Source organism: Chelonoidis abingdonii, chromosome 21 (assembly GCF_003597395.2).
Source record: "Chelonoidis abingdonii isolate Lonesome George chromosome 21, CheloAbing_2.0, whole genome shotgun sequence".
Taxonomy (NCBI): domain Eukaryota; kingdom Metazoa; phylum Chordata; order Testudines; family Testudinidae; genus Chelonoidis; species Chelonoidis abingdonii.
In genome coordinates this window covers 15376882-15390120 of record NC_133789.1, presented here as the reverse complement: position 1 = coordinate 15390120, position 13239 = coordinate 15376882, and the positions used below count along the sequence as shown (strand labels likewise).

Below are 13239 nucleotides of genomic sequence, written 5' to 3'. Positions count from 1 at the left end.
AGAGAGTGTGAAGCACTGGAATGGGTTCCCTAGGGAGGTGGTGGAATCTCCTTCCTTAGAGGTTTTTAAGGTCAGGCTTGACAAAGCCCTGGCTGGGATGATTTGGTTGGTGTTGGTCCTGCTTTGAGCAGGGGGTTGGACTAGATGATCTCCTGAGGTTTCTTCCAACCCTAATCTTCTATGATTCTATATGTTTTATCTTATCTATCTATTGTACTTATATGGCTACCATTATTATAGTACCTGAGTCTGCACTCAGAGCTAGTATTCCAAGCTCAGGGGAAAATATGCTAGCTCTCATCAAGTATAGCTAGCAGTGTAGCCATGGTAGTGGTTGTGGCAGCGTGTGTAATCCGCAGTGATTTGTGCTAGCTGTGCTGCTGCTGCGCATGCTACCAGAGCTGCGCTGCTATTTATGCTTGTGCCAGCTTGATGGGAGCTAGCAGCAGTATGTCTACATGAGCTGGGAATCACAGCCCTAGCTCACACTGTAGACATAGCCTAAGGGTGAAATTTTCAGACAGACTTGGGCTGCTGAGTCACTTGTGCACTCTTCAGAATTTTACTCCAAGGACTTTGCCCAAGGTTGCAGGAACTCTGGCAGAGCGGGGAATCCAACCCAGGTCTCCTGAGTCCCAGGCTCCATAACCCTGGGCTATCCTTAAAATAACACATACAATAACTGCACTGTCTACAGGGAGCCCAGAGAGACACCTCTGTGGCCGTGTGCTGATACAGAAAGCCTGGCATGACCTGAGGCAAGGCAATTGAGAGTACTCAGGTGGCCTGTGCTCTCCTCCTTTCTCAGGTTTGTCATTAGGGCCGGAGAAAGGCCCTCTCTGTTTTGGGAACATCTCCATGGACATTCCTGAAGATGAATCCTTTAGTCCATGAGCATTTAACTTATCCCTGTCACAAGTTGCATGGAAGGGAAGAGGGTTTGTGGAAGAGCATTTGGACCTGACTTTTGATTAACTATTGAATTGGACACCCACCCACCATCTGAACATAGGTTCCTCATGGGTGCTGATCTGTCTATACTTTGTTTAAATGAATAACTCCTAAAATTGCATCAAACATCAATTATTTATGTATTTATTTATTTATTTGCATTTAAGAAACACAGTCGGTTTCCAGTCTGATGATTTTGATGGTGTTTAATATTTTTCATGAGTAGAGGAATATGCAGCAATCTTTCCAGCAAACATTGATTCCCATTCTCAGGCCCTGATAAAGCAAAGTACTTAAACATGGGCTTAAGTTTCATGAAATCAGTGGGATCTGAATATGTGCTTAAATGCTGTGCTGAATCAGGGCCTAAATTCCCACACTGGCTTAGACTTTTAAAATGTAATTTAGGCCATGTCTATCCTACAAAGCCTGTGCTAGCATAGCCCCCTAGTGTAGACGCAGTTTATGCTGACACAAGGAGTTCTGCTGCCACAGTGACAGCACTTCCCCAAGCAATGTTAGCTAAGCTGACAGAAACGCTCTTCTGTTGACATAACTGCATCTACACTGAGGGTTTTGTCAACATAGTTATAGTTGGTTTGGGGGAGTGACTTTTTTCACACTTCTAACCAATGTACGTATAGACCAGGTCTGAAGTAGATTTCTGGAGGAAAATATCTGATGGGTTTCCTACTGTCAGACCTGACACTCTTGCAGCGGCAGGTAAATAGCATCCTCTTGTTTGTACCCTGCTTTCCACAGATTCTGGCTCCTCTGCTTTTCCAGTCTCTATTCGGTCTAGTTAAGTGCCCTTTGTTTTTCTGCCGGATCTGGAAAGCAGATGCTGTAGGTCAGAGGAAGGAATGAGGTACAGAGTGTACAAAGTAATTTCACAGCCTGGCATAGTCAGACTAGTTTGTGCACAGTGGGCTCTCAAATGAGGAGAGTAGCTTCATAAAACATTGGGTTCCCTTCCTAGCAGGTGCTCTCAGATCTCCCACATCTCCGACTCCACACAAAAGTCTAATCCCTTCAAACCTAATCCTGCTCCCGCTGAAGTCAGCTGGAGTCTTTCCATTGTTGTTAATGGAAGCAAGATTGAGTCCTTAATCCTCGATCCATATGTGAGAGCAGCCCCCACAGGCTCTTCTTCTTACCCTGCATACAGTGTGGCAATTACTACGTGTTACTTGCATCACTGTGGTCAGTTTTATCTTACACAGTAAAGGTATTTGCATTCCTTAAAGGAACAAATGAGCTATAACCCCTATGCCAGGGCTGGCTCCAGGCACCAGCGCAGCAAGCAGGTGCTTGGGGCAGCCAAGGGGAAGGGGCAGCACGTCCGGCTCTTTGGCAGCAATGCAGTGGCAGGTCCCTTGGTTCATCTCGGAGGGAAGAACATACTGCCAAAGAAAGCGGCGTGGTGGAGCTGCCGCCGAAGTGCTGTCGATCATGATCACGGCTTTTTCTTTTTTCCACCACTTGGGGTGGCAAAAACCTCGGAACCAACTCTGCCCCACTCCTGCCCTATGCCAACAATGGGAAGATAAAATTAGTACCTACTCCATCTCTGAGCTTTCTAAATCGCCTGTCCCCATGGGACTGATGCTCCTGGCCCTCCATGCATTTATGAAGCAGAATAATAAAGCTCAGTCCAGTCTTGAGAGAGTATGGAATCATTTTGTGGTCACTAAATCGAGTGGTAAGAAAACACCTCCTTGGTTCTCATGTTGCATGCTTGTTTCAGAAAATGGTAAGGTGGCTGTGGAGTACAACTCTGCCCAAGAGGAACCTATTGATTCCTTAGCAGACGAGGAGCTGAGGGGACTTATTCAGGTAAATAGCGTCTGTTTTGTCTTGCACTGGCCCATGACAGGCGAGCTCGGCACTCCACTGCAAAGGAAGCAGAATGAGCAACAGACTATCGTCGTGCCACCTCGGCCAGCAATAGTAGGGAACGTAGACACCAACTTGCTCAGGCACATGTCCTGAGCTTGGCATGTGGGAACTGATTTCCAGTTTGTCATGCTTGAATACAAGCAGCAATCATTACAAATCCCTTTATCATGTATCTAGTAGATCCTAAAAATGCATTTCTTCTTACCGTGTCCTAGTGTATGGTTATAATTACTCAGTATACTGAGATTTTAAAACTTTATTATTTTCCTGATATCATTACGCAAAATTATGTATTTTTTAAAATAGCACAGGAGATACTAGGGATGCTGTGTAGAGACCATGTTCTCAGCCACATTGTAACAGCCCCAGAAGTATAACTCATGACGAAGCCCAGGCCCCTGCTTCCTGTAGCATTGTGTGGGAGTGACACTCTCATTAAGGTTGAAAAGGCACTTCACTTCTAAATGAGTCTTCAGAGCGGTTTTAAAATAAATAACTCTCCTTTGGGTTGAACTTCATCTAGTGGCTCTGAAGCTGACAGCAAAGAGTTCACAAAGGGATCTCAGTAAACTGGGTGAATGTGTGACAGCATGAAAATGATTGTTGATAAGTGCAAAATGATGCACATTAGAAAAAATAATTCTAACTACATATACAAATGATGGGGTCTAAGTTAGTTCAAGATAGATGTTGGAGTCACTGTGGATGGTTCTCTGAAATATCTGCTCAACATGCAGCAGGAGTCAGAAAAACTAACAATGTTAGGAACCACTAGGAAAGGGACAGATAATAGAAAATATCATAATGCAGCTATATAAATCCATGGTCCACGTAAAACTGGAGTACTGCATGCAGTTCTGGTCACCCCGTCTCAAAAAAGATATTGGGAAAGGTGCACAAAAGGGCTACAAAAATGATTAGGGGTGTGGGACAGCTTCTGTACCTGAAGAAGTTAAAAAGGCTGAGACTGGTCAGTTGAGAAAAGAAATGACTAGCGGGAGGCTAGGAGAGAGGTGTATAAATTCATGAATGGTGTGAAGAAAATGAATAGGGAAGTGTTATTTACCCCTTCACATAATGCAAGAACTAGTGGTCACCTTATGCAATTAGCAGGCGGCCAGTTTAAAACAAACAGAAGGAAGTACTCCTTCACACAACGCATCGGCAACCTGCAGAGCTTATTGCCAGGGAATGTATGAAGGCCAAAAGCATAACTAGGTTGAAAAAAGAATTAGATAAGTTCAGGTCCCTCAATGGCAATTGGCCAAGCTGGTTAAGAATGTGACCCCATGTGCTGGGTGTCCCTAAACCACCAACTGCAAAAGCTGGGACTGAACCACTGTGGATGGATCACTTGAAAATTATCCTGTTCTGTTCATTCCCTTTGAAGCATCTGACACAAGCCACTGTCAGAAGACAGTATACTAGGCTAGATGGACCATTGATCTGAGCCAGTATGGCTGTTCTTATGTTCCCTAAGCCCAAATGTGATTACTTGTAAAGGGTTGACTGAAATCTGTTAATTTTGCATTATGTTAGCATAAAAATGAAATCTTTTCAATGGAAAAAAAATCATAATTCCTATGCTGGACTTAAAAACAGCTGAACTTTTAAATTCAACCCTTACGTGTAGGCTTGAATAAGAAATAGTCACCTTGCTTAGTCTGAAAGCAGTGGGACTTGCTGTGGCTGTTCAGTTCAAAATGTTTCTCCTTCGTCTAAAGGAATGTATCAGACATGTCACAACACAGTCAGCCCACAGCACATGTGTGCATTGCGCAGCACCCCCAGCAGTTTGGGTGGAGGAAATGTCTCAGTGAACCTCCTGATGCATTAGTTCTCTCAAAGTGTACGTAGGCAGAGCAGTGGTTTCGTAATTACAACATTCAAACAGGGTTTCTTTTAGTTCTGTATCTAATATATTTACAGTGCGAAGTGCTGTGGAATTGCCTTAGGTTATTTTATATCCTTTTTGTTAAAGAAAGATATGGATCTCTTGCTGTGTAGAGCTATTTTGTTCTCCATTTAAATCTTCCTTTCCATTGCCCCTTCCATCTGAGTATATCAAAGGGCCTTAAAGCCCCCAGAGCAATTGGTTTACTCACGGTCAATGGGAAGTTTGTGGTAAAGCCAAGAAACAAAACCTAAATCTGATCTGTCCTGAGCTTTAACCACAAAATTGTCTTCTTCTCTTGGTGGCTTGTGGGATTTGAACTAATAACATCTCTCAGGGCTTGTCTTCACTGCCAGGGTAAGTCAACCTAAGTTATGCTACTCCAGCTACATGAATAATGTATCTGGAGTCGACGTAACTTAAGTTGACTTACAGCGGTGTCTTCACCGTGCTGCGTCAATGGGAGCCACTCTGCGGTCGACTTCTCTTACCCTTCTCAGAGAGGTGGAGTACCAGGGTCCACCGGAGAGTGCTCTGCAGTCAATTTAGTGGTCTTCACTAGACCCGCTAAATCGACACCAGCTGCATCAATTTCCCCTGTAGAGAAGACAAGTCATCACTCTCAACACACAAACTAGTGAGCCAGCTCTCATGATAAACTTGAAAGGGGCAGCTTGGGAGGAGAGAGATTCCTTTTGCTTCATTGGCTTGTGGTGCTGGTCAGTCACAGAAATTAGCAGAGATGCCGGCTACCCAGAAAGGAGAGCTGATTACTGACAGACTCCCCATCCAATGTTCTTGCACTGACACGATTCCAGGCAGGCAGTTTTTTCCTGAAATGTGATTAAAATATGATGATTCATTCTGCATTTCCAAGAGATGGCAAAGAAGGTTAAAATGTGGTGCTGGTTAGCAGATATACTCTTAATTTCTCTTTCCAGGTCAATGACTTGTCCTTGGAGCAGCTGAACCTTGAAGAAGAAGAAGAAGAAGAATTTTTGTCTGATTTCTGTTTTGATGAAGAGCACCTGCTGGAAGGGAGACAATCTAATTAGTGTGGCTTAAAGTATTCTAGGACTTTTACAGTATTTCAAATTGTTGCTCAGGAATGAAAGCATAAGGCTGTGACATTGCACGTGCCAAATGTTTTAGATGCCTTATTTCTTTCTGATTATACAGTGGTGGAAATAAATGGATCATCTACTGTTACTAAAATAAAGACAGACAAACATAGCTAAGGATCCACTGGTTCATCCCTTCCTTCATGGGCCCTGAGAACACCAGGATTGCCTACATTGCCTTCATCGTGGGCATAACAGTTGCAGCTCTGCATTAAGATAGATTATAATCAAATTTCATGCTGCAGAGTTTCAGCAGGTCAACCTGCGGGGGTCAGGAAGATATTTTTTCCCTCAGTGCACAATTGGCTAGATATAGTCTCTGGGAGAGCAGAGAGCAGGTGGATGCCCTGCCACAGGAAACCTTAAGTAGCTGCAGAATTTACACACACCTGTTTGCTCACCTAAGAAACATTTCTTTAACTCTCATGTAATCTACCAAGCCAGTCAGTTGCGAGATAAAAGCGATTTTCCTGTGGGCCCTTTCCTTCTTTGGATTAACCTGCCATAGTGCCAAACAAAGGCCCTTTTTCACTTAAAAAGTGCAAGTTTTGCATTACATTGGCATTAACTGCAGCATGAGGCTTCCTGTATTAAACAAGTGAGCTTCAGAGGTGCAGGTTATTCGGTGTTATAACAGATTTTCCAAATCATAGAAGTGTAAGACTGGAAGGGATCTCAAGAGGTCATCTAGTCCAGTCCCCTGCACTCATGGCAGGACTAACTATTATCCAGACCATCCCTGACAGGTGTTTGTCTAACCTGCTCTTAAAAATCTCCAGTGATGGAGATTCCACAACCTCCCTAGGCAATTTATTCCAGTGCTTAACCATCCTGACAGGAAGTTTTTTCTAATGTCCAACCTAAACCTCCCTTGCTGCAATTTAAGCCCATTGCTTCTTGTCCTATCCTAAGAAGTTAAGGAGGACAATTTTTCACCCTCCTCCTTGTTACAACTTTTTAGGTACTTGAAAACTCATGTCCGCTCCCTTCAGTCTTCTCTTCTCCAGACTAAACAAACCTATTTTTTTCAATCTTTCGTCATAGATCATGTTTTCTAGACCTTTAATCATTCTTGTTGCTCTCTGCCATATTTTCTCCAGTGTGTCCACATATTTCCTGAAATTGTTGAGGCCTTATCAGTGCAGAGTAGAGCAGAAGAATTACTTCTCATGTCTTGCTTACAACACTGCTGCTGATACGTCCTAGAGTAATGTTTGCTTTTTATGCAACAGTGGTACACTGTTGACTCAGTTAGTTTGTGATCCACTCTGACTTCCAGATCCCTTTCTACACAGCACTGCTTCCTAGGCAGTCATTTCCCATTTTGTATGTGTGCAGCTGATTGTTCCTTCCTAAGTGGAATACTTTGCATTTGTCTGTATTGAATTACATCCTATTTACTTCAGACCATTTCTCCAGTTTGTCCAGATCATTATGAATTTTAATCCTATCCTCCAAAGCACTTGCAACCCCTCCCAGTTTGGTATCGTCCACAGACTTTATAAATGTACTCTCTATGCCATTATCCAAATCATTGATGAAGATATTGACTAGAACCACACCCAGGACCAATCCGTGCAGGACCCCACTCAATATGCTCTTCCAGCTTGATTGTGAACCATTGATAACTACTCTCTAGGAATAGTTTTCCAACCAGTTATGCACCTACCTTATAGCAGCTCCATCTAGGTTGTATTTCCCTAGTTTGTTTATGGAAGATCATGCAAGACAGTATCAAAGTCTTACTAAAGTCAAGATATATCACTTTTACCGCCTCCCTCCCATCCATAAGGCTTGTTACTCTCTCAAAGAAAGCTATTAGGTTGGTTTACCATGATTTGATTTTGACAAATCCATGTTGACTGTTGTTTATCATCTTCTAGGTGTTTGCAAATGGATTGCTTGATTATTTGCTCTGTTATTTTTCTGGATACTCAAGTTAAGCTGACTGGTCTGTGTTGTCCTTATTCCCCTTTTTATAGCTTGGCACTGTATTTGCCCTCTTCCAGTCCACAGGAATCTCTCCCATCTTCCATGAGTTTTCGAAGATATTTGCTAATGACTCATATCTCCTCAGTCAGCTCCTTGAGTGTTCTAGTATATTTCATCAGGCCCTGCCTACTTGAAGACATCTAGCTTGTCTAAGGTCTGGTCTACCCGACAGAACTGTATCGATATAACTGCACCACTGAGGGGTGTTAAAAATCCCCATCCCTGAGCGACGTAGTTATACTGACCTAACCCCCCACGTAGACAGCGCTATGACAACAGGAGAGCTTCTCCGGCTGACATAGTTACCACCTCTCAGGGAGGTGGATTAACTACGCCAATGGGAAAGCTCTCTTCCATTGGCTTAGAGCAATTTCATTAACGCTCTAAGAGGCACAGGTCCATCGATGCAGCATTTTGTGTGTTTATTTGCCCTAATTAATTTTTAACTTGGTCTTCCCCTATTTTAGCCTCATGTCCTTCCTCATTTTCACTGGCGGTCACTATGTTAGACATCCAATCACTACTAACCTTTTTGGTGAAATCTGAAACAAAAAAGGCATTTAGCACTTTTTGCCATTTCCACATTTTCTCTTACTGTCCTTCCTCCCTCGCTGAGGAATGGGCCTGCCCTGTCCTTGGTCTTCCTCTTGCTTCAATGTATTTGAATGTTTTCTTGTTACCCTTTATGTCCCTAGCTAGTTTAATCTCCATGTGTGCTTGGCCTTTCTAATTTTGTCCATACATGCTTGTGTTGATTTTTTATATTCATCCTTTGTAATTTGACCTCATTTCCACTTTTTGTGAGACTCTTGTTTGTTTGTTTTTTTTCAGATCATTGAACATCTCCGTATTACGACAGGGTGGTCTCTTGCCATACTTCCTGTCTTTCCTACGCAGTGGGATAGTTTGCTCTTTGTCCTTAATAATGTCTCTTTGAAAAACTGCCAACTCTCTTGAACTGTTTTCTCCCTTGGACTTGCTTCCCATGGGATCTTACCTACTAACTCCCTGAGTTTGCGAAAGTCTGCCTTCTTGAAATCCATTGTCTTTAATCTGCTATTTTCCCTTCTGCTATTCCTTAGAATCATGAACTCTGTCCTTTCATGATTACTTTCACCCAAGCTGCCTTCCACTTTCAAATTCTCAACCAGTTCCTCCCTATTTGTCAAAATCAAATCTAGAATAACCTGTACTCTAGTAGCTTTCGCCACCTTCTGAAATAAAAAAAGTCTCTTATGCATTCCGGTACCTTTTTGGATAATCTGTGCTCTGCTGTGTTATTTTCCCAACAGATGTCTGAGTAGTTGAAGTGCCCCATCACCACCAAGTCCTGTGCTTTGGGTGATTTTGTTTTTAAAAAGCCTCTTCCACCTCTTCTCCCTGGTTAAGTAGTCTATGCTAGACCCCCTACCATAACATCACCCTTGTTTTGTACCTCTTTTATCCTTACCCAGAGATTTTCAGCAAATCTGTTTCCTATTTCCATCTCAACCTCAGTACAAGTGTATACATGTTTGATGTACATGGCAAAACCTCATCACTTTTTCTCTGCCTGTCCTTCTTGAGCGAGCTATGCCGGTATTCCAGTCATGTGTATTATCCCACCAAGTCTCTGTGGTGCCAACTATGTCATGTAAATTTTCTAGAAAACAGTGATTTACCTTTCACTTTTACTATTAACTCCTTTGTCTGACATCTTTTGGCATCCACAATTGAAAAAGGCTGTTGAAAAATTGGAGAAGGTTCGGAGAAGAAGTACACCATTGATTCAAAATCTGGAACACATACCTTCCAGTAAAGGGCTGAAGGAGCTTGGTTTATTTAGTTTGTCAAAGAGATGGTTACAAAGTGACTTGATCACAGTCTACACTATCTGCACAAGGAGAAAATATACTGGTATTGGTATATATGCCTGTTTGTTAGCCTAAGATAGAATTTTGGGTTGGATTTTTGATACTTTTATGTCCTTACTAATATGTGTGAACAAAAAACAAAGACACTGTTTGTTGCTTCAGCCCAGCAGAAAAGTATTACTGGGCAATGTTCCCTATAATTTTTTATATCCATGTGCAGAATGAATTTTAATATGTGCACTAATATGGAGGTGATGTGTGGCGGGGGTGGGGCCAAGGGGTTCAGAGTGTGGGAGGGGCTCAGGGCTAGGGCAGAGGGTTGGTGTGCTGGGGTGGTGAGGGCACTGACTGGGTGTGTGGTCTCTGAGGTGGGCCAGGATGAGGGGTTTGGGGTGTGGGAGGGTGCTTAGGGGTGGGGCAGAGGGTTGGAATGTGGGGTTGAGGGCTCCAGGGTGGAGCTGGGGATGAGAGGTTCAGGGTGTGGGAGGGAGCTCAAGAGCTGGGGCAGGTGAGGGCTCCAGCTGAGGGTGCAGGCTCTGGGGTGGAGCCAGGGATGAGGAGTTTGGGGTTCAGGCTCCCGCAGGGCTGGGACCAGAGGACTCCCCCGGCCCTCTCCCTGCTGGCAGCACGAGCTCAGGGGGGTGGGGAGAGGCCTGCATGCCCCAACTTGCTCCCCTCCCCAGTCTCTGCCCACCATCTACCTCTCTTCTCTCCAGGCCCCTGTGGCTGCAGGGCCCTTTATAGCCTGCTGTGTGGCCACACAGCATAGAGGGAATTTAGTTACTGGGTATAGTGGGAGTTTAATATACGAGCATACACTGGAAGGGCAGCCTGGCTCCTCTCTCAAGCCAAGGTCAAGCAATCAGTTCGGAGAGGCAAGGGGGGCTGAAGGGAGAGGCATAAGAAAAACTAAAAGCCAAAGAAAAGCCTATCCCCGACTGAAGCACCACCTCACTCCTTACCCATCTCATGGGATACAAAAGAAGTGGTACCAAGTCCACAGACTCACGACCTTCCAGAACAGAACGTGACCATAAGTTATAAGGGGTGGGACTAGAAGTGTGCACTGCAAGTATATTTGGGCCTGCTGAGAAAGAGGAGGTGGGAACGGGACATGGGTAAAGGCTCTGAGGCTTCAGAGCTATGGATATGTTTCCTTGAAACTAACGCCTGCCTGCACTTCAGACTTGCGGTGTTCTGCTTTCTGTCTGCGTGACAAGAACCAGGGGAGGGGTGAAGGGAAAGCCCCTAACAATTGAGAGTCTTTTTAGAAGGCAAAGACATCACAAGATCCCGTGGATGGAAGCTGAAGTTAGAAAAATTCAAATTGGAAATAAGATGCAGGTTTTTAAAATGAGATAATTAACTACGGGAACAGACTCCCCACAGCTCTGGTAAATTCTCTATGACGGGGAATTTTTCAGAAAGAGAAGCTGTAGTTAAACATCAAGTTACTGAACTTTTTCTTTCCTGTTCCCCATGTTGAAATATGTGCTGGATTATTGGAGTTAAACTAAAGCTCCTCTTCTCCTCATTTCCTATGTAGTTTATAGCCTGCTTAAATAACCATGGCCTATAGCACAAGAAGCTGGTAGCCTCCGCTGAAGCAACTGGGGATCTCCCAACTTCAGTCTCTCATGACAGATTGTAGTCTATTGCACTGGGCATCTGGTAGTTAGCATCACTTTCTTTACTGGCATTTACACCTGTGAGGGTCTCTCATGGCCTGTTAACTGTGCAGCCACAGTTTGATCAGTGAAACTAATCTAAGTTTAAATTGAATGAAGTCATTTTCAGAGCAGCTGGACATTCTTCAGCCTTTTTAGGATTTGAGCTTTTATCAACTACCTCCACTGTTGCCGGCACTTATATTTGGTGGTTTTATTAAAGCCAGAGTCTTCTTTAAGTGCTTTTTTACTTTGATTCCAATCAGGTGTGTGCATGATGTGTGCACGGTCATTGAAAACTTTTCTCTTGGCAGCTTCCCTTGGGTTGGCTAGGGAGCCCCCTGGAGTGGTGCCTTCATGGCACTCAATATATGACCCAGTTCCTTCTTGGGGCTACTCTGACAGAGGGGAAGGAGGGTGGGTATTGGAATGGATGTGAACAACACATCTTGAAGAACAGTTACAAGAAGGTAAGTAACCCTTTTTTCTTCGGGTGCTTGTTTGCATCAATTCCAATCAGGGGACTCCCAAGCTCTTTCCTGGAGGTGGTGTCAAAGTTAAGGAACCACTTATTGGAGAACTGCCCTGCCAAAAGCTACGTCTTCTCTGGCATGCTGTGTGATGGCATAGTGGGAAGTAAACGTGCACGGATGGCCAGGTCGCCACTCTGCAGATCTGGATGGGCACTGGGCCAGGAAAGTGGTGGATGAGGCTTGAGCCCGCGTCAAGTGTGCTGTAATAGGTGGAACTGGAACCTTGGTGAGGTCGTAGCAAGTACAGATGCAATTGTGATCCATGACACAAGGAGCATCTTTTTGTATTTGGTTGTAGTGTTCCCAAGAGTTAAAGTTATACCTGCTGGTTGGCTATCCTCAGCTATAGGCCCCCAGCAGCATACGCTTTCCTGCCAAAGAGGACCATACGTTTAGCTTCCTTAGCCTTGGGAGCCGGTGCTTGTTGCCCCGGCGCTCTTTTTCATTCACCACCAAGACCACCAGGGAGCAGGAGTGTGGGTGAGAGAATAAAAACTCTGGATTGGAATGGACATGAACAACACATCTCAAAGAACAACAGTTACAAGAAGGTGAGTAACTGTTTTTTCATGTGAGGAACTCCACTTATGGACATTTTTGCCTCACAGTTGCAGAGAAAAGCTTGAAAACATTACCTGAGTGATCCCTAAAGACTCAGAAACTGGAAGGCAAATCAAGAGCACCCCCCTTCTATGTATTATGTTTTAAAATCTCACTATTTGGGGGAACTGACTCAACTTTTTAACCCTGGGAGTTGGCAATGCTGTGCCTCGTGCTGCAGCCCTTAACCCTCTGTTCATCTTGCAGACCCTCCTGATTTGAGGAGGCCAGAGATTATCAGATTGTCACATGGCATTCTTCCCTTCTGAGTGCCTTTGGATGAGGGTGGTTTTGGGATCAATCCGTCAGCATTACCTGAGCAGAGATGTAGTCACAATGACTGTATTCTCCCTCTCCTTGTGCTTAACGTTGGGGGTGCTTGGATCCTTTACCTTCTACTCCCTTCTCTTTTCTTCATTTGTCTTCAAGGTTTAGAAACTGAGGCCCCTGTATTTAGGCACCTAACTCCCACTGATCGGAGTCTGAGCTCTCCTTGGACCGTTATTGTGAGAAAGCAACTGAAAAGAGACAAGTCTTACTTCTTTCTTTGCATGTGGTGAGATCCATGGTTCCTCTAGGACAGATCCACAGTGGTGGGCCATTGCTAAGAAACTTTGATGCCCTGCTCTTAGATGTCTCACTGTTGGTGCTCATACTTCCATCATTCCCAGGGCTGTCCCTGATTTGGCAAGCTCAGATGAGAACAATATCTGCAGGATGGGGCTTCCC

At 44.2% G+C, this 13239-nt stretch overlaps 1 protein-coding gene across 4 annotated transcripts in view; it reads left to right on the top strand.

The window, feature by feature from the left end:
* RDM1 (RAD52 motif containing 1) overlaps nucleotides 1-5985 on the top strand; it is a 24714-nt gene extending 18729 nt beyond the window's left edge. For 2 of the 4 annotated variants that reach the window (XM_032768360.2, XM_032768359.2), the window contains 2 exons: nucleotides 2699-2787; nucleotides 5686-5985. In XM_032768360.2, the coding sequence (XP_032624251.1) occupies nucleotides 2699-2787; nucleotides 5686-5799 (203 nt within the window). In that variant the 3' untranslated portion in view covers nucleotides 5800-5985. Of the gene's footprint in view, nucleotides 1-2696; nucleotides 2788-5685 lie in introns of all 4 variants that reach the window. The other 2 variants (XM_075059607.1, XM_032768363.2) reach the window with 2 other exon arrangements.
* Nucleotides 5986-13239: the final 7254 nt, after the last annotated feature.